Below are 18,786 nucleotides of genomic sequence, written 5' to 3' on the forward strand. Positions count from 1 at the left end.
GCGGGCTTCTCATTGCGGAGGCTTCTCGTTTCGAAGCACAGGCTCTAGGCGCACAGGCTTCAGTAGTTGTGGCACGCAGACTCAGTAGTTGTGGTTCGCGGGCTCTAGAGCGCAAGGTCAGTAGTTGTGGCGCACAGGCTTAGCTGTTCCACGGCATGTGGGATCTTCCCGGACCAGGGATTGAACCTGTGTCCCCCGCATTGGCAGGCAGATTCTCAACCACTGAGCCACCAGGGAAGCCCTTCTTCTCATTTTTAAAGAACTCTTTATAATTTATAGACAAAGAGTTCATTGACACGTTATCTGTCATCTATATTGCAATTTGTTCCTAATATCTTTTCAATATGCTGGTTTTGTTTAGGCTATCTTTTGAATTGTAAAGTTTTTTTTTTTTTTTAATCATCCAATTAGTCAACTTTTCTTGTATAGTTCAGAGATCCTGTCCTGTTTTACAAAGGTCTCACTAAACCTATGGATTGTACAAGTAGTTTCCTAGGTTTTAAGTTTTGTTATATGATTTGGAAGAAAATTCTGAATCTGTTTGAAATGTAGTTCTGTAATTTTCTTCACATGAATAGAAGATAGTACTTTTTCTGTTGATTTTAAATACCACCTGATTTACACATTAAATTATTAAGTATAATTGGAATACATATCTTTACTCCCAAATTGGCTCTATTTGTCCATTCCTTTGGCAATATAATGAAGATTTATACTTAGTGGCTTTATACCATACTTCAAGTTCTGACAAGATAGGTCAACTCTTACTAATCTTGTTTTTCTTATTTTGGGGGGCATTTGAGAGTATTTATTCTTCCATATAAAATATATGACTATTTTAACTCATTTACAACAAACTCCATGTTGGGCTTTTGAGACAACCCAAAGATCAGGTTGTAAAATCTGGCACACAAAAATCAGAACTTGTAACCAATATTAAAGTTTACTAATAATTTCAAGAATATATGTAATCATAAGGCATAAGTAAAGCATAGAGATCCTTCTTTGCATATTAGTATGTGTTCTGTCTCAGATTAAACATGGGAGGTCCTTAAACTGTGTATTAATGACATAACACTTAAGCAGAATGAAACTTTTTTGGTCATTAAACATTCACATTTTATAGTCTGGAAGTTACATAGCTTACATGACATTTTCCAGAAAGTCATGTCCTATAGGTCTATTGATGACATTAAAACAAATCTGCTTTTGAAAGAACATTAGCCTAACAGTTACTAATAAAGTAAAATAACAATAATAGTAAAAATAATATGAGCTATAATTTAAAGACTCCAAGATCTTAAGAAGATACCGAGTGCTTTGCAAGCCCTCAGATCAGTTTATTCCAGTACAAGCTGCCTTTGAAATTTATTTCTTATGAGTGAGGAATGAACACAGGAATTCACTTTAATGGGAAATTGTTGGTGGGTGAGTGGATGGATGTGAATACTTCCCAACTTCTGTATCATCTGTGAAGAAACAGTAGAGAAAAGTCTAGTTCTGGGTAGAAGATAGATAAAAGGCAACTCATTCTTTAAAGTTGGGCAGCAGGATCTTTATCACACCTACTTCTACCTGAACAGGTTATTAACACCATTCACAGCCAGGTCATGCTGCATTTCCCTGTCGATAGTATATGTTAAAACCAGACAACATTCCTTCTGCAAAACTTCTATGCAACATTATTTTTAGTTAATCTAACATACACTGAATTTTGTCACAGCTTGTTCACTATCCTAATCAAACACAAGATTTAAATAATGTAAAATAAAATGATCTAAGTTGAAGGTAAAAAAACCCCAAAATCTACTGATGAAAGTTTTGTTTATCATAAGCAATTTAAACTAGACACATCCTGCCAAAAACACTCTATAGATAGGAGCTGCCCCTTAGTGTGCTTGCCAGGAGCAGGTCACTAATCTTTGTCATTAGCTGGTCACTTTTCTTTCCCGGTATTCCTCAGCAAGGATAGAGAATGGACTGTATTCCTGTTGCTAACCTTTTCCTTTTTATGAATTTTATATTAATTTTTACATAATTTTGATATTTCAATATTAAATTCTCATCTTTGCCCCACGTTAAAATCATCTGAAATATGTTAAACAAATTTTCTGCTTCAGACCCACTCTACAACAATTAAACCAGAATTGCTTATAACTAAGTCAGAGCATCAGTATTTTTATTTGTCTATCTTAACATGTAGCCAGGATTGAGAGCCACTGATTTAGATCCTAAAAAATTACATCTCCTTCAACAAGATTTTATAATGTTCTTAGAAATTCTTACCTTTGTTATTAAATTTATTCTTAAATTTATATAGCTTAGTCAAACAAATGAAATATATTACACATTTCCATTTTTACCTGCTTATAAATAATATAGAGTTAAACTATTTATTTTCCTTATAGCCACCTTAACAAATTATTTGCCTCATTCTTTTTTTGTTTGTTCGATTAACTCTTGGATGTTCTAGGTATGCAATTTTATCAGCAACAAAAAGAGATAAATTCACTCTCTTTTTTAAAAAATACTATTTATTTTCTTTATTAGTTCACTAGATTCTCCAAACAAATTTCAAATAGTAAGAGCTGACTTTATGAAAATAGCTTAACCATTAACACTAATACTTTAAAAATATCCTTGCATTCCTCAAATAAATCCTACTTGGTCATAGATTTTTTTGATACTTTGTTGAGTTTATCAGCTAGCAAATTATTTAGAATTTTGCAACTATTTTATAGTGATGTTGATCTATAGTTATAAGCTCTTTTTTATTATTTAAATCCACTTTGTTGTTATTTACTTTTCCCTTTTTTAAAACATCTTTATTGGAGTATAATTTCTTTACAATGTTGTGTTAGTTGCTGTTGTATAACAAAGTGAATCAGCTATACGTATACATATATCCCCCATATCCCCTCCTTCTTGTGTCTGCCTCCCACACTCCCTATGCCACCCCTCCAGGTGGTCACAAAGCACCGAGCTGATCTCCCTGTGCTATGTGGCTGCTTCCCACTAGCTATCTATTTTACATTTGGTAGTGTATATATGTCCATGCCACTCTCTCACTTCATCCCACCTTACCCTTCCCCATCCTTGTGTCCTCAAGTCCATTCTCTACGTCTGTGTCTTTATTCCTGGCCTGCCCCTAGGTTCTTCAGAACCTTTTTTTTTTAATTCCATATATATGTGTTAGCATATGGTATTTGTTTTTCTCTTTCTGACTTACTTCACTCTGTATGACACACTCTAGGTCCATCCACCTCACTACAAAAAACTCAATTTCGTTTCCTTTTATGGCTGAGTAATATTCTATTGTATATATGTGCTACATCTTCTTTATCCATTCATCTGTCAATGGACACTTAGGTTGCTTTCATGTCCTGGCTATTGTAAATAGAGCTGCAATGAACACTGTGGTACATGACTCCTTTTGAATTATGGTTTTCTCAGGGTATATGTCCAGTAGTAGGATTGCTGGATCGTATTAGATGTACTTCTGATGTATTTGTGGGGAGGAAGGTGATCTCCACGTCTTACTCTTCCGCCATCTTGAAGGTCTCCCTATGTGCTCTTTAAATGTTAGAAAGAAATCATCTGTTAAGCCATGTGTTCCTGGTGGTTTTAATGGTAGTTCTTTAATCACTATTCTAACTCTACTATGGTAATTATTTTTTATATTTCTTTCTTAGTCAATATTGGTGATTCATATTTGATGAAAAATTCATCCATTTAATCTAGGCTTTCAAAGTTTTTACAAAGTTGCTTGTAGGATTCTCTTTTAATTCATTTATTCAGTCTTTTCTGTATAAGTAGGTACATCTGTCTTATCATTGCTAAATTTGTATATTTTTGTTCTTTCCTGTAGCAGGCCTTTGAAAGATTCATTTATTTCACTAGATCTTTTTCAAGGAATTAGCCTTTGGATTAATTTATTCTTGCTATGCTACTATTCTTTTCGTTTTCAGAATTTGCCTTCATTACCCTCTTTTTTATTTCTTTGTATTGTCCTATTATTCTTAACAGTTGTTTTAAGGTTTTTTTATTGTTTGAGTCTTTCCTTCTGTAATATCTAAGACATTAAGACTATATATTTTCCTTTCAAAGCAAGTTTTTCTGTGGTTCCATGGGTTTTGACATGAAATGTTCTCCTTCTGTTGCTTTGTAAATTATTTCTTTTTGGATCCAAAGGTTATCATAGAGTGTGGTTCTTAATTTTCACATACTTCTGATTTTTTTAGTCACATTTTAATAATTTTTTTCTTGTTTTTTGGATTACAGTCAGAGTTAAGGGACTATATAAACTTTTCTACTATTATAAATATTTAAACACTCACATGTAGTGCAAAAATTATCTATGGTTGCATTTGTTTAAAATGAGTCACCTTTATAAAGGTTTTTTTTTTTTTTTTTTTCTTTTTGGCGGTATGCGGGCCTCTCACTGTTGTGGCCTCTCCCGCTGCGGAGCACAGGCTCCGGATGCGCAGGCCCAGCGGCCATGGCTCACGGGCCCAGCCGCTCCGCGGCATATGGGATCCTCCCAGACCGGGGCACGAACCCGTATCCCCTGCATCGGCAGGCGGACTCTCAACCACTGCGCCACCAGGGAGGCCCCTATAAAGGTTTTCCAAAGCATTTAGCTTTATTTTCATGGGGATGGGGCAACCCTGCTCTCTTTCTTTACACATATTTATTTCATTTTTTATGTGTAGTACGATTGAATTACATAATTTCATGAACAAGTACAGCTGACATAAATAGGTCTCAGAACATAAGCAGCTGGTTTGTAACTCAACTGGTAGAAGTAGAAATGTGTAGGGACACAACAATATGTAACATTCAGAGTGTTGGGTAATGAGAATCAACATATTTTACAGAAGTGGAATCTAATAGGTGGAGGAAGAGAACTTCTACTATTTTGACAGCTTCTGTTATTTTGCAAAAGTTATATAATTGCTGATACAACCATCAGTTTCCTTGGAAAGCAATTGAATTGCTGTCTAGCCTTAATCTTTCTGAGGAACAAATTCCCTAACTGGTACAAAAAGAAAATGGCATTTATGCTACATTTTTATTCTTTCTTACTTACTGATAAACCAATAAATAAAATGAGTTGGAAACATTTTGTATTTCATCATACTAGTAACAACTTTTGAAATCCAATCTGATGAACAGTTATGGCAAGTCACAATAGTTGAAAGAATCCTGGAGTAAGTTTGGAGTCAATTCTTCCACAAATAAAATCCCTTAATGCACTTATACTTCAGCTTTCACATGAAAAATGGGGAAATCACCATTCTATATTCCTTATATAAAGTTGATGAATCAAAAGATTTGATTTTAAAATATTATACATGAGAAATTTCTCTGAAATATACAACTAGGTCCAAGTTCAAAATGGTATATCAAGTGTGAAGTTGTACTTAAATCACTCTTTTCATCACCTGGCAGATTGCACCTCCCTTTTCCCTACTTTGTAAGCAAGCTCAGATCATCTACAATCAATCCACTTGTAAAAAAGTATTTGCAAAAAAAGTCCATTCATCCACTGTGGTTAAATTCTGTCCATCCCCTCCTTCATTCCCTCTCTCAAGTAACTGGGCAGTTGAGGGGAAGGTCCTGAAATTGCTTCTCAGGATGCTGATCCCTCCTGTTACCTTTAGAAACCCTAGTGAGTTCCAAGGTTTTCCCCTGCGGCCGTATTTCAGAAATCCTAATGCACCCTTTTAAGTCAGGTTTTTGCTGATATAGCAGAAGGACTCCAGAGTTGGAGTAGCAAGAATATGTATGCAAAAGTAATAAATCCCCCCTGCCTACACATCATCACCCACACTCCAACTCATCCTAGGCCCCGACTTAATTGGGGCCAGGTTAAACTTTGAGTGTCCTTCTGAAAGCAAAGGAACATCTCATAGTTATGCTGTTAACTGGGGATGGGAACTGCAGGGGTGGGGGAAGATGCAGGAGGGAGGACTCTGTTTCATTTCTCAAGGAAACTTTACTTGCACCAGAACTTGTTGAGGATTTATGACATTGTTTTCCGTGTCTATGTGCAGTAAGATTTTGTTCTCTCATGTTTTTTTCCTAAATTATGTAACCATATGATATATGTTGAAAAGTTGCATGTAGAAAATTAGTTAATTTTCCCAAGTCTTATCAAAGCCCTTAGTCATGGATCCTACAATACCCTGCTTTGCCAGCAATCTGGCCAGATATGATGGCCCTATGCAATAAAATAATAAGCCACATGAAAGTAAAATAAGAAAGTAGATGAAAAAGCAATTTGAGCTTCAGACCAGGGCTATATATATTTATATGTTTTAAACTACCAAAAGAATCTACCTATCTTGATTACTGGTTAAATGTGTAATCGCCAAGGAAATATGAAAAATATCTGCTTCCTATCACTTAATGATAAACCATAATCATAGAAATAATATAATCTGGGATGACCTCAAAATTATGGAATCCATTAAAGAAGAATATTAACTTATAGAAACAACAAAAAGCAAGGTTCAGTACATTTTAAGTGCTAAAGATTTATCAAGCCTAGAGTGTTCACATAGCAAGCAATAATTCTATTAGAATCAAAAATGCTATAAAATATTAAGGTTGTACTCTAGGGCAGAAATTTAAGATTTGATATATTTCTTGCATAATCTACTTAATAATCATGCTTGAGGTTTAGTGTTTCATAAGGAATGTTAATTTCTGTTTTGATTAACCTTAATTTGTCAAGATTTACATGTATTTAATGACCCAATGAATTTCCCCAGAAAATTTCCTATTGTCAGTTATCACAGTTACCAAAGTTGTTTCTATGATTATTTTGCTATTTAGGGGAACCATTTGCCACACTCAGATTGTCTTTCTCAATGTGCCCTTTTTAGCCTCTCTTTAGGAATGTCCCCCTCTGCAGCTGTGCTAAGTGAAACAAACCAGAAACCATTCATTACACCATAGGTCAACTTTCCAATACTATCTAGATAAGGGGCATCTATTAGATAATATATTTTGATTTTTTTTCAAAAGCAAGTATAAAACTTCAAAACACTATGGAAGGGGGTGTTTTTTTGGTAAAAACTCAATTGTTGATGCTCTTCCAACATAACCTAGAAAGTGTACATACCACCAAAAGAGAGTGTTTTGTGATCCAGGCTAAGAAACAGCAAACACTGAATCTTGTATCTTAAATTTGAGGAAGGAATAATAGGGTTTGATAGATGTTTTCTATGGCATAGTTATTTCCATTTTTGCTCTCTCTTTGTATAATTTCTTCAGTTTTACTTTGATTTAATACTTCTGTCTTGTTTTGTGGTTGTTGGGTGGTTCTTGTTTGAATGTCCCTAAGCTTTGGGCTCTCTAATGGTAAGTTATGGGATTGATTTCTTTTAATAATCACAGAAAGCACTTCATACTCACTTAAAAGAACAAACGTCTCATTTGTCTTACATAATTTGAGAGTTCCACAGAGTTTTGTCTACCTAAATTCAAGTAAAGGGAAGTTAATCTTACATTTATAAAATATTCAAGTGACTTTATATCATAATTAAGATATGGAATTTTTATCAGCCTTGAAAAAATGTTCTGGAACTTTCAGAAACTTTAGAAAAGTGAAATTACAGCTCTTTACTCACCTTAAATTAACTGTTCCCTTGAGGGTTCCTTTGAACAACAATTAGTATTGTAAATGTGCATTATAAATGTCCAGATTTGGCCTGAAAATGTGGGAAATCATGATTAACCCTATAATTTTTTTTAATCTGAGCATTTAGAGGCTTGAGGACCAGGGATATTTTCAGAACATGTTTTATTCATTGTTATGCTCTTATGCCTAGCACACTGCTTAGTATATAGTAGATACTTAATAAATATTTGCTAAAAGAATAAGGACTGCTTTTCCAAGCTGCAGGCCATGAAACTGATTCTGGGTGATGCTCCTTAGTCTTTGAAAACAGGCTAACTCCATAAAACAATGGCTCCAGATGCACAGTGAAAGGTGTTAAGTACCCTCACAGCAGCTCCAGAGCTTGACAGACAAGAAGGTTGTATAGAGGGTAGCAACATGACTATAATAATCATTAAACCAGCTTGTGTCCTGGTTTGTACTTGTGTACTTGGCATAGATAGTCTTTTAGACAGATCTGCTAGGCCTGGTAAAATGCCACTATCTGAGTGCTGAATGAGGAAGTTCCAAGTTAGGTAATTTAGCAGAGGAACCAAACCTGACAAAAAAAAAAAGGATTATCCATTGGAAGCAAGAAAGGTGAAATGGCTGGGCCCAATGGAAAGGGGTGCCTTGGATAAATATCCATTTAAACTTATCCTTTCTTCCCACTCTTTTCAATGTTCTTCTACCTCTGTTCCAATACAGCTCCCTCTCTTATAATTCCTACTTTAAAATCCCTTTACTTAGGCATAAGCCAAATTCCGATGCTGCTAACTTATTTTAGACATCCAAACCTCTGGGCTAGGAAGAGATTCAATTATTAAATCTTAACTTCTATTGAGTTTTACCTGAGTGATCTATGTAAATGACTTAAGAAAATTAAGAATGTCAGTTAAGGGCTAACACAGGAGAATTACTTAACCTAGACAAGTCCTTCATGCTAAGATCTGTGTATCCTCCCCCCATGCAAACAAAGTCCTCTCCATGGAACTCTATGGTACCTCCTACTAGAGGTTATTCTCTCCAGTGATTGCCACTCCTAATAGGTTGAGGTTAGGGGCTGACAACATATAGTAAAGACACTTGAGAAGAGAATGATGTTGAAAAACTTTCTCAAGTGCTCCTAAGGTTTTGTGGGTGATTCTAAGAATATTGGAATTCCAAGAACATATTTGTACATTGATTTAGTAACTGACCACTCTCAAAAAGGATTTAAGACAATTCACAGTGAAAACCTAAGTGAAAGTAAGCCAAAATATTTAACACAAGTCAGAAACAGGAAACAAAAGTTAGAGAGATGATAGGAAAAAGAATTCTTAAACTCTCTTGAGGCAATGGAACACAAAATTTAGTGGTGAATTTCCTACTCACCAAAGAGACCAACGAGAAGAACACATGGGACATGTATCTCTCAATTTCTAGCAAAGAGGATGTAACAGTTCTTTAGGAAAAATAAGTATGTGTGAGAAAAAAAAAAAAAGCAGAAAAAGCTAGAGGTAAACTTTCCACTGAACATCTACAATGCACAGGATGATTTACATTCATTATGACATTTAATTGTGGGCACAACCCTGTGAGGTAGACATTATTTTTACAATAAAGGAAACTGAATCTCAAGAAAATTTAATTGACTTGACAAAAGTCACAGCTAGTAAGGGATGGAACTAGGACTTCAGCTCATGCCTATCTGATTCCATAGCTCATATCGCACCCAGAGAAGTGAATAACCCTTACCTCTATCTCATCATCTCATCTGCATCTTCCAATTCAAAGCATGCATACAGACACACACACACACATATGCACACGTGCACAATTTTTCCTTCTATAACCAGGCTATATTCAGAAAGTATAATTGAGAAACTTCAGGAAAATGACAGAAATAGCATCTGTAAGCTCAGTATTCTCATTCCAACTACTATAACGGTAGCAATATCTCCATTTATGTGAAACATAAAATGTCTTTATAGATAAACCCTAAGAGAAAAATAGGCATATCTGTTACTTGGGCTAATGTTCTTTATGTTTTTGTCTGTATGGGGACATCTGAGAGTTACACTGAGACCACAATAGTGGGCTTCAGGCAGGAAAAGTAAATCGTATGCAAAGAAGCCAGTGAACTGGGGTTTGTTCCTACCATAGCACCTCCAAATAAAGTGGCCCTATTTCAGAAGACAGTGTCCAAGCCTAGCTTAACTCTAGTCTAGCATCACGTGCCAAAGAATTGAATGTGATTAGTTTAGACAGGTAGAAGGATCAGCAAACTAGAGGGTTGCTTCCATGAGAGGAGCTGGGTTGTTTGTGATCCCAGCAAAGCGTGGGAAAAGAGTCTCCAACTCCAAAGGCAGAAATGGGCAAAGACAAGTTATCCTTCTGGAGAGGTCTCCAGTCTAAGCAGACAATTGGACTGGTGTCCAGTCATGGAGGTGAAGCCTGAAGGTTATGGTTAAGGGGAGAGGTTTCAGATGAGTGCCTAGGAACTCAGAGGAGAGCTCCTTTTTTGGGAGTCTAAGCCAGGTAATACAGGAATTTTAAGATAAAAGTCTGAGTTTCTACAGCTGTTTGGAGCTGGATGAGCAGGGTCCTACAATCAGCACACTATTTATTGGTAACTTATGACAAATTCCAATATTGCAAAGGCTCTTATTCTCTGGCAAAGAAACACAGATGGATGAAGTGACTTGCACAAGCATCAGCCTGTGGCAAATTCATGACAAGAACTCATATTCTGTGGCTTTTCTTCTAAAGCACCCTTGACCCATTTCTGTGGGTGACTCTACAATGAAGGAAATAAGACTGGAAACAGCGGCTGTTGTGTTTCAGGTCTCTCATTGATCCTTTTGTATCTCATCACAATCAGTCTGACCAATTGCATCACACAGTGGTCCTGCAGATGCAGGATCCCTGTAGTTACTTTAATATTTAACATAGTAAAAATTGTAAGTTAACTCAAATATGATCTAATTTGAAGTTTCTCTATGGGCCACATGCATTTGAATTATCTGCACAAATAATTTATTATTACTTTTAGCTATAGTGGACAGCAATAAGAAGGTTGACCCAAAAAGGTAGGAAATTCTAAAATTACATTTTTAGGCACTATATAATGCCTTCTCCCTCTACTCCAAAGCATATTTAAATGGATCCATTTTTACTGACAGAGGAAAGTCAATCTGAGAATTAAAATTTCTATATGCCACCCAAAATAGCTAAGACACATACAGAATAGTTGAGTATCCTTAACCCATTGTATACTGGACATTTTTTTAATAACATAAAAGTTTATTCAATTTAAATTGAGTAGCACTCATCACAAGCTATTGTTTAATCTTTTGTTACAAGTTTTAATTTAGTCACTGAATAGGTTGTCAAAACAGTAGAGCTGTTAGGAGGTTTATGTATGCATCATAACTTCTGGCACAATTTCCATTTCTGAAAACTGAACTACAGTTTTAAAGTAGTTTGCTTTTCTCCTTCCCTTTCTCTATTTTCAGTGCTTATCAAAATATTTAGTACTAATAATGTGCATATGAAACATAAATATTCCAAGTATTGTCAGCTAAGGGCTAACAATATGGTATATGACACTTTCTGGTATATGACACAAATACCATGGCTATTTCAGGATCATTATTTTTACTAATTATAACGAAGATGTGTACCAGAGATAGTAGTCCAAATTGACTTGAGATTCCTTCTAAAGGTTGTCTTTCTAGTTGTACCACCCTTCATTAGTTATGTCTTATTAATTGTCACATTGCATTATATCTGTTCACAGTATGGTGCTACATAACATAATGCAGGAAATGAGAAGCAGTGTGAAACGTTGTAGGCATTACATTTTAATGAGACAGCATTTGTGTTACGTCTGAATGCCTGCAGTTAATTCAGAGAACAAGTATTTGAGTTAAAATTCTGACATGTTCAGCAAAGCAAGTATTCATTAAGGTAGGCGAGGTAGAAGCATTGTAAGAACTCCTGTGTGACATTTACTACACCTGCGGTTCTGTGAACGTGAAATATACTTTATTTCAGGTGGAGGTAACCCTGTGCGCCGGTAGTATGAAACTCTATCTTTTTTTTTCTTCAGGTCCTAAAGGGTTTCCCAGAATGTTTACAGGCTGACATTTGTCTACATCTCAACCAGACTTTGCTGCAAAACTGCAAAGCCTTTCGAGGGGCAAGTAAAGGTTGCCTTAGAGCTTTGGCAATGAAGTTCAAGACCACCCATGCACCTCCGGGAGATACGCTGGTTCACTGTGGGGACGTCCTCACTGCACTTTATTTCTTATCCAGAGGCTCCATTGAAATCCTCAAAGATGACATTGTGGTAGCTATTCTGGGTGAGTGTTTTAGAATTGGATAGTCACAAATTCAATTATTAGCTAGTGCAATGCATAGTTTAAAATGATAGAAAAGAGGGCTTTCCTATTTATTTATGAGTACTAAGACTGATGAGTAATTTTAAAACTTTATTTAAAATTCAATTCAAATCAAATTAACCCTGCAGAAAATATGTTTTCTTGACTGTCTCACTTTTTCTCTGGTGTGTAAATGTTTCCATCTTGGCAGCTACTTAAGCCTTTGAGGCCAGATATATGAAAATAGTCAGCATTTTCCTTTTCATGTTAGAGGATCTTGGATTCATGCTGAGATCTTATCACCTTAAATAAAATATATACGTAGTAGGCATACTTGCTAGCATGTGCCAATGCCCTGTCATGAAGTGGGTTTATATGTTGATGAATTTCATCTATTTGCTGTGCACATTACCTGCTGTGTCCCATCAAACAGAATTATATGAGCCCTTACCTGGGAAATATAGGGCTATAAACTTAACACCTAGGGATAAAAGTGGTGAGGAAATGAAAATTAATAATAAGTTAAACGGGTTTGGGTGCAAAAGAAAGTCCATCTGTCCAATCTGCCTCTTCAAAAATTAAATTTAGTCATTGTGAACTTGTAAGATTTCTTTAGAATATTAGAACAATGGGGAAGAACAAGGGAGCAGAGAGAAACGAGATCAGTTGTTGTCCTCTCCCATCCCCTAGCCAGTATGTTTAAGCCTCCATCTCTCCATGAGAATACCCACCCCCAATGATTCTGAACACGTGCACTTCTTTTTTCCTGTAGATTAAATCTGGTTCTATTTAAATAAGAAGCACATAAGTCAGTGAGTTCCTTTCACTTGACTCTGGATGTTAACATCCAAAAGGACAAGGATATTCTCTGTTTTCTTCACTGCTACATAGAACCAAAATGGGCATAACACAGGATCCAATACATGAATGAAGATGTTTGAGAGATTCCTATTTATTTTGATAATTTTATTATGAGGGCCTTTTGAAAATTTTTTCAAAATTGACCAGATGCACAATTTGGTTTACGATCCAATAAGCAGGATAAAAACATATTCTAAATCACTTAGCAGCTACACAATAAAGTGGGATTTTCACCAGATTTGGCTTTGACAGTTTGCTCTAGTATGTTGCCCGGGAAGGAGCACACATCATTGCATTCCTGATCTTCAAATCAGCCATCCCTAACTTCTACAGCAAGGTAACAAGCCTTCTTGCTTTATAAAATAATAATTTTAGAGTGTAGTTAAGCTGTACATGGTGACTGGCTTACTCTTTGCTCATTTACAGTCACGTAGCTAATTAAAATACGAAGCTCATGCTGAATTTAGTTCAGAGCTTTTCTCTGATAATATCTATAATGAAGTATCAAAACTATAAAGAATTTCAAGAGATTCTCCCTTTCTGTCTCCATTTCCATGTAAATCTGCACTTAAAATCCTCAGAAATAGTGATTATTTATTCTATTTTTGAAAAGCTAAGTATTTATGTAAACTACAGTTAATGTATTCTCTCCAATGTTAATTTTTCGTATAAAGATATGGCATCTGATTTCTCCCCATTATATTCACATTTAGAATAAGAACATTACAGCATTTTTCTTTTACATGAACTTTATTGTTTAAAAGTCTTGATAGTTTCCATAGTCAGGTATATATGAACTTGTCTACCAAAAGCTAAAGTAACAGATCCAGGGAGTTTTTTCTAAATCTGAAAAGAAGCTTCAGGATATATGGAAGAAGGTACATTTTATGCTGCCATTGACTACCTTTAAAAGTTATGTAGCCAATAATCCATCAGTAGTTATTATGCATGTATTCCATAGGTACGATTTTTAAGTGTCTTGACATTCAGAGACAGAAAAATCTAAGTGGCCATGACTTTCAGGGAAAATATTGGGAGAAGATGAAATATATCAAGGGTGCAAAGATTATGACTGGAGTCAGAATGCATAGGATTTAGTCATGGCCACTCTCTCCCTCCCTTTACTTCACCCAACTAAGAAGGTGACCTTTACCTAATCCATTTACACTCTTTAATCTTCTTTCCATATTCATAAAATTTGGATAATAATTAGTAATTTTTTCATAAGGTTATTTTAGGGATCAAGTGAGATAATACACCTAAGCATTTGACACAGTGCCTGACACCTACTTAGTCCTCAATAAGCGTTTGTTTTTGCTGTCATTATCATCCTCATCATTGAAGGACACCCAGGAAAGAGGTGACATGTGGCTAGGCAGAGGGGATGGTGGGGGGGTGCCCATCAGAAGCCAGACAGTGAAATAACCCCAGGTTTGGGAAAAAAAGCAGGAAGGACACACTTTTAGAAGAAAGGCCATAGGCCATATAGTAAAAAAGCATGACTGTATGTTTTTTTTGAGAAAATGTAACTAGATTTATTAAACAACTGGGCAACTTTATTAAGGGCAAATCCAAAAGTGGTTACTAAAGGAAACAGGGTATGTTCAAATTGTACCCCTAGTCCTCTAAGTGTTAAAAGAGTTCCACCAAAACCCCATGTATGGCATCACCTCCCGAGACCATCCTGAGATAGAAAGTTTTAAGATTTGACTCTCCACAGCCTTTCGCATATTCCTAGATTGACAAAATTAAACCACACCTACTATTGGCAAGACTCTTTTCTAGCAATGTGTGGCATAGCAGACTAGAGCCGTGTTTGCTGCATTCCAGATGATTAGCCAAAGAATCAAAACAAGGAAGTAATGGGGATTATACCAGGCCCAGTGCTCTAAGAGACAAAATTCCAGTCAATGAACAAACATGACTGAGGCAGCCAGTACAAGGTACTGGACTTTTGCTGCCCAAGTGTCTGTTGGCTATAGGGTCTTACATATGAAATTTTTGGTTCAGGGATTGGCCAGTGGTCCCCTTCTACTTTCAGAAGGAAAACATTAAGTTCAGATTCCTTTTATTTCCTTTTTTTCCTTTTCTGCTTTTATCTTTTCTAGGAAAAAATGATATATTTGGAGAAATGGTTCATCTTTATGCCAAACCTGGAAAGTCTAACGCAGATGTAAGAGCTCTCACGTACTGTGACTTGCATAAGATCCAGAGAGAAGACTTGCTAGAGGTTTTGGATATGTATCCTGAGTTTTCTGATCACTTTCTCACAAACCTAGAATTGACTTTCAACCTACGGCATGAAAGTGCAAAGGTATATGTTGCCTGCTTACTTTTGAACTCTGACATTTTATTTTTTATTCTTGGATTGCCCAAATACCTCTGAAAGATCAAGCGGAACAGTGTAGAAAAACTTAACCAATTGTGAATATTTGAAAGGAAAAGCTAACTTAATATTGGAATTTCTCAATTATAGAGAAGGAATTCAGTCTAATTTCTTTCAAGTATATTGAATAATTTTTGGTAGTCCAATTAAGTTTGACCTTTTAGGAACTCTTGGGTGACATATTTGATTTATAATAGCCTTGGTTTATATTGAGTGTGACAATTATTTGTAATAAATGGGTGATTCTAGGCTATTGAAAATTGCCTAGAAGAGTTTATCTTATAAAGAGGTTAAAATATTCTCTCAGCTATTATTTACACCATAAACTGTTTACCGATATCTTTTCAATAATTATGAAGAAATTAAACTCTTAAAGTTTAGGTCCATATTTAACACAATTTCTAAATTGCAGAAGTATAAATTAATCAGGCTTATACCTGAGGCAAAATTAATGCTACAGAATGAAGAACATATACTCTACTAGAAATAATATTTTAAATAATACTACATATGATTTCACCTAGGATTAATTTTGAGAGTGTAGCCCTTATAAATCTCACTCTCTTCCACTATGAAAATGTGTCCTTATGACCTATGAGTATTCTAAGAATATAGATTTTATCTTGCAGCCCACAATTTATTACTAGATTATTCCTCCATCCCCTTCCCCCCAAACCTCATAACCCCAACTCCAATTCTAAATACCTTTTTGTCAGAAACCAAATGTTTTGACACTTGCCAGTGTATTTTAATGGTAACAAATAAAAGATCCTCAAGTCAAGAGTTAGGTAAAACATGGTATATTTCGTTCTCTCTGGAGTTACAGTCATTCCCAGGGTGCTGTGAGAGACAAAGATTCTAAGGTCACAAGACTACCATTCAATAACCTGAAGCAGCATCTCAGATAGTTACTTCTTTTCAAAAAGCTGAAAAGTTGAAAAATAATTAGGTGGTAAGAGGTTCAAGTTCCCAAGAGTATATTCTTTTTATAATGATTTTAATTCAGAATTCTATCAAATTGCATTTTGAGGTCACCAACCTCATTCTTACTTTGCTTTGAAAAACAACAGGCATCTACCTCAGATAACTTATTTACATAAAAAGTTTAGGCAGCAACCAAATAAAACAGAAGCTTCCATGTCTTTCATTTATTTGGAAACTTCCAGTTCTGTTTACAAGAGAGGGAGGAAGGAGGAAAGGGGAACAAAATAATCAAGGGTTCAGAGCATAGTGTTCATCGAATTCAACCTTATATTTATTCTTGTGAAATTTAACCTTGCCATCATTACCATGTAATTTAAACATCATAGCTAATTATAATTAGTTTATCCTTTTTTCTCTGTAGTAATACAGATTCTGCAATTTTTAAAATTATTATTATTTTTATTTTAACTTTACCAAGTTACATAAAATATATTCCACATGAAGGAATATGCGGTCTCTAAATGTTGACAACATCATCCCCAAACATTTCTGATAAATAACTTCTACAATTCTGATTTCCCCATTAGGTGGAGAAACTACTAGGATTATTCTAGCAGACTATTATATAATTTAGAGAAAACTATTAAGCAAAGTATTGTAACTATTTGCCTGAAATCTAATAATTAAGTCTCAAAGTGGTTGAAATAATATGAAATAGTAAAGAGTTTAATGATGATACGTTGTGTTCAGATTGAATAATCTTCCATTTTATCTTCACGTTCCATTAACAAAGGCTGATCTCTTATTACAATCCCAGTCCATGAATGATTCTGAAGGAGACAACTGTAAACTACGAAGAAGGAGATTGTCATTTGATAGTGAAGGAGAGAAAGGTAATTCATTCTTTTCTAAAATTTAAATGCAGAACATGTGGTTATCAGTTCTTCTTACTTAAATGCTCATTATACTTCTGATTTCAAGGATAAACTTTATTCAGATTTTAAGAAGGCAAATCCTTTGCTTTTTTCAGTAGCTAATGATATGGTTTCTGATTGATAGCTCTCAACAGTGTTTCTCAAGACCTGATCCTAGGCCCTCTTCTTTTCTTATTCTATGTCATACTCTTTCCCTGAGTAATCTCATTTATACCCATAGTTTAATTATATTTTCACATAGGAGATATACATATTTATATCTTAATCCCAGATCATCTGAGCTTCAGTCTCATATATCCAAATGCCTATTAAGCCATCTACTTGAAATCGCAAGGGCAGCTCAAACTCAGCATTTCTTAAATTGAAATCATGATGTCCTGCTGGAAATCTATCTCTCCATCAGTTGCCGTGTCTCTAAATGGCATCACCATTCTATAAACTGCACAAAATAGATCTATCTAGGAACCAACCATCTCTCAACCTCTTCATCCACCCTGGTAACAAGTCTTGTTAGTGACACCTGCAACACATCCATTTACTCTTCAAACTAGGTCTCTATTGTTTCACTTTTCTCCATCTTCAGAGCCGCAACTCTGGACCAAGCTACCATAATACTGAAACACATTTCAACTCACCTTCCCAACTTGCCCTCTGTCATCTATTCTCCACACTGGACCACTGGTGATTTTTTTTTCTAAATGCAGGTATGTTTATGTCACCCACACATTTAAAGCCCTCTAAAGACTTCCCATTCCCTAAATTCTTCATAGGGTAGGTTTATGCCTACCTCTTCAGTCTTATCTCATACCATCTTTTCCTTCACTACCCTAACCTGGCCTTCCCCATCAGCTCCTCTCTTTTGCAGCATTTATTCCAGCTGTACTTCCATATGATTTGCATCATCATTTAATCAGTGATATCTGCCTGTAGATCATAAGCCCCATGGGAAATATTTAGTCACCTGAAGATTCAGTGCTTGCCTCATAGCAGGTGTTCAACAAATATTTGTTGAAAGAATGACTGAGTTAATGAACTAGCATTTGAGCATTTTCCATGTGATTCTTTTCCTTCTTTTGCCTTCTTAATCCAAGTTCTTTTCTTGGCCCTCTTCCTTCTGGATTCTCTCCCAAGGGGAGAGCTTCTACTAGCTTTAACTTGCCCTATATTTCAAGTGAACTCAGCTACCCTCTCTTTCACGTACATCATTTTTGTGTTTTTGCTTATATCCTTTCCTTAATTGGAATTTACTTCCCTATCCTCAAACACACACACACACACACACACACACACACACACACAACTATACCACACCACTTTTTCATCTGTTAAATTACATTTTTTGTCAAGGTTAATCTTCAGTGATATTCAGTGTGAACTCTTTCTTGATTTCCTCAAAAATATAGGTTTTCTTTCTTTCCTGAATTCCTAAGCCACTTCCCTGTTGTTATACAGATGGTCCTTGACTTACATTGAAACAATTTGTGATTTTTTCACTTTACAATAGTACGGAAACAATACACATTTAGAAGAAACCATACTTCAAATTTTGATCTTTTCCCAGCCAGCGATATGCTGTGATGCTCCCTCATGATGCTGGGCAGCGCCACTCCCAGTCAGCCACACGGTCAAGAGGGAAACAGCCAATACACT

At 35.5% G+C, this 18,786-nt stretch overlaps 1 protein-coding gene across 6 annotated transcripts in view; it reads left to right on the forward strand.

Annotated features, from left to right (window-relative positions):
• KCNH7 (potassium voltage-gated channel subfamily H member 7) overlaps positions 1-18,786 on the forward strand; it is a 457,039-nt gene that overhangs the window by 414,217 nt on the left and 24,036 nt on the right. For 5 of the 6 annotated variants that reach the window (XM_081242073.1, XM_081242076.1, XM_081242077.1 and 2 more), the window contains 3 exons: positions 11,760-12,012; positions 15,000-15,205; positions 16,995-17,094. In XM_081242073.1, coding sequence (XP_081098199.1) covers positions 11,760-12,012; positions 15,000-15,205; positions 16,995-17,094 — 559 coding nt within the window. The remainder of the gene's footprint in view (positions 1-11,759; positions 12,013-14,999; positions 15,206-16,994; positions 17,095-18,786) is intronic. The other variant, XM_081242075.1, reaches the window with a different exon arrangement.

Source organism: Mesoplodon bidens, assembly GCF_964165515.1.
Source record: "Mesoplodon bidens genome assembly, chromosome: 8".
NCBI classification, from domain to species: Eukaryota; Metazoa; Chordata; class Mammalia; order Artiodactyla; family Ziphiidae; genus Mesoplodon; species Mesoplodon bidens.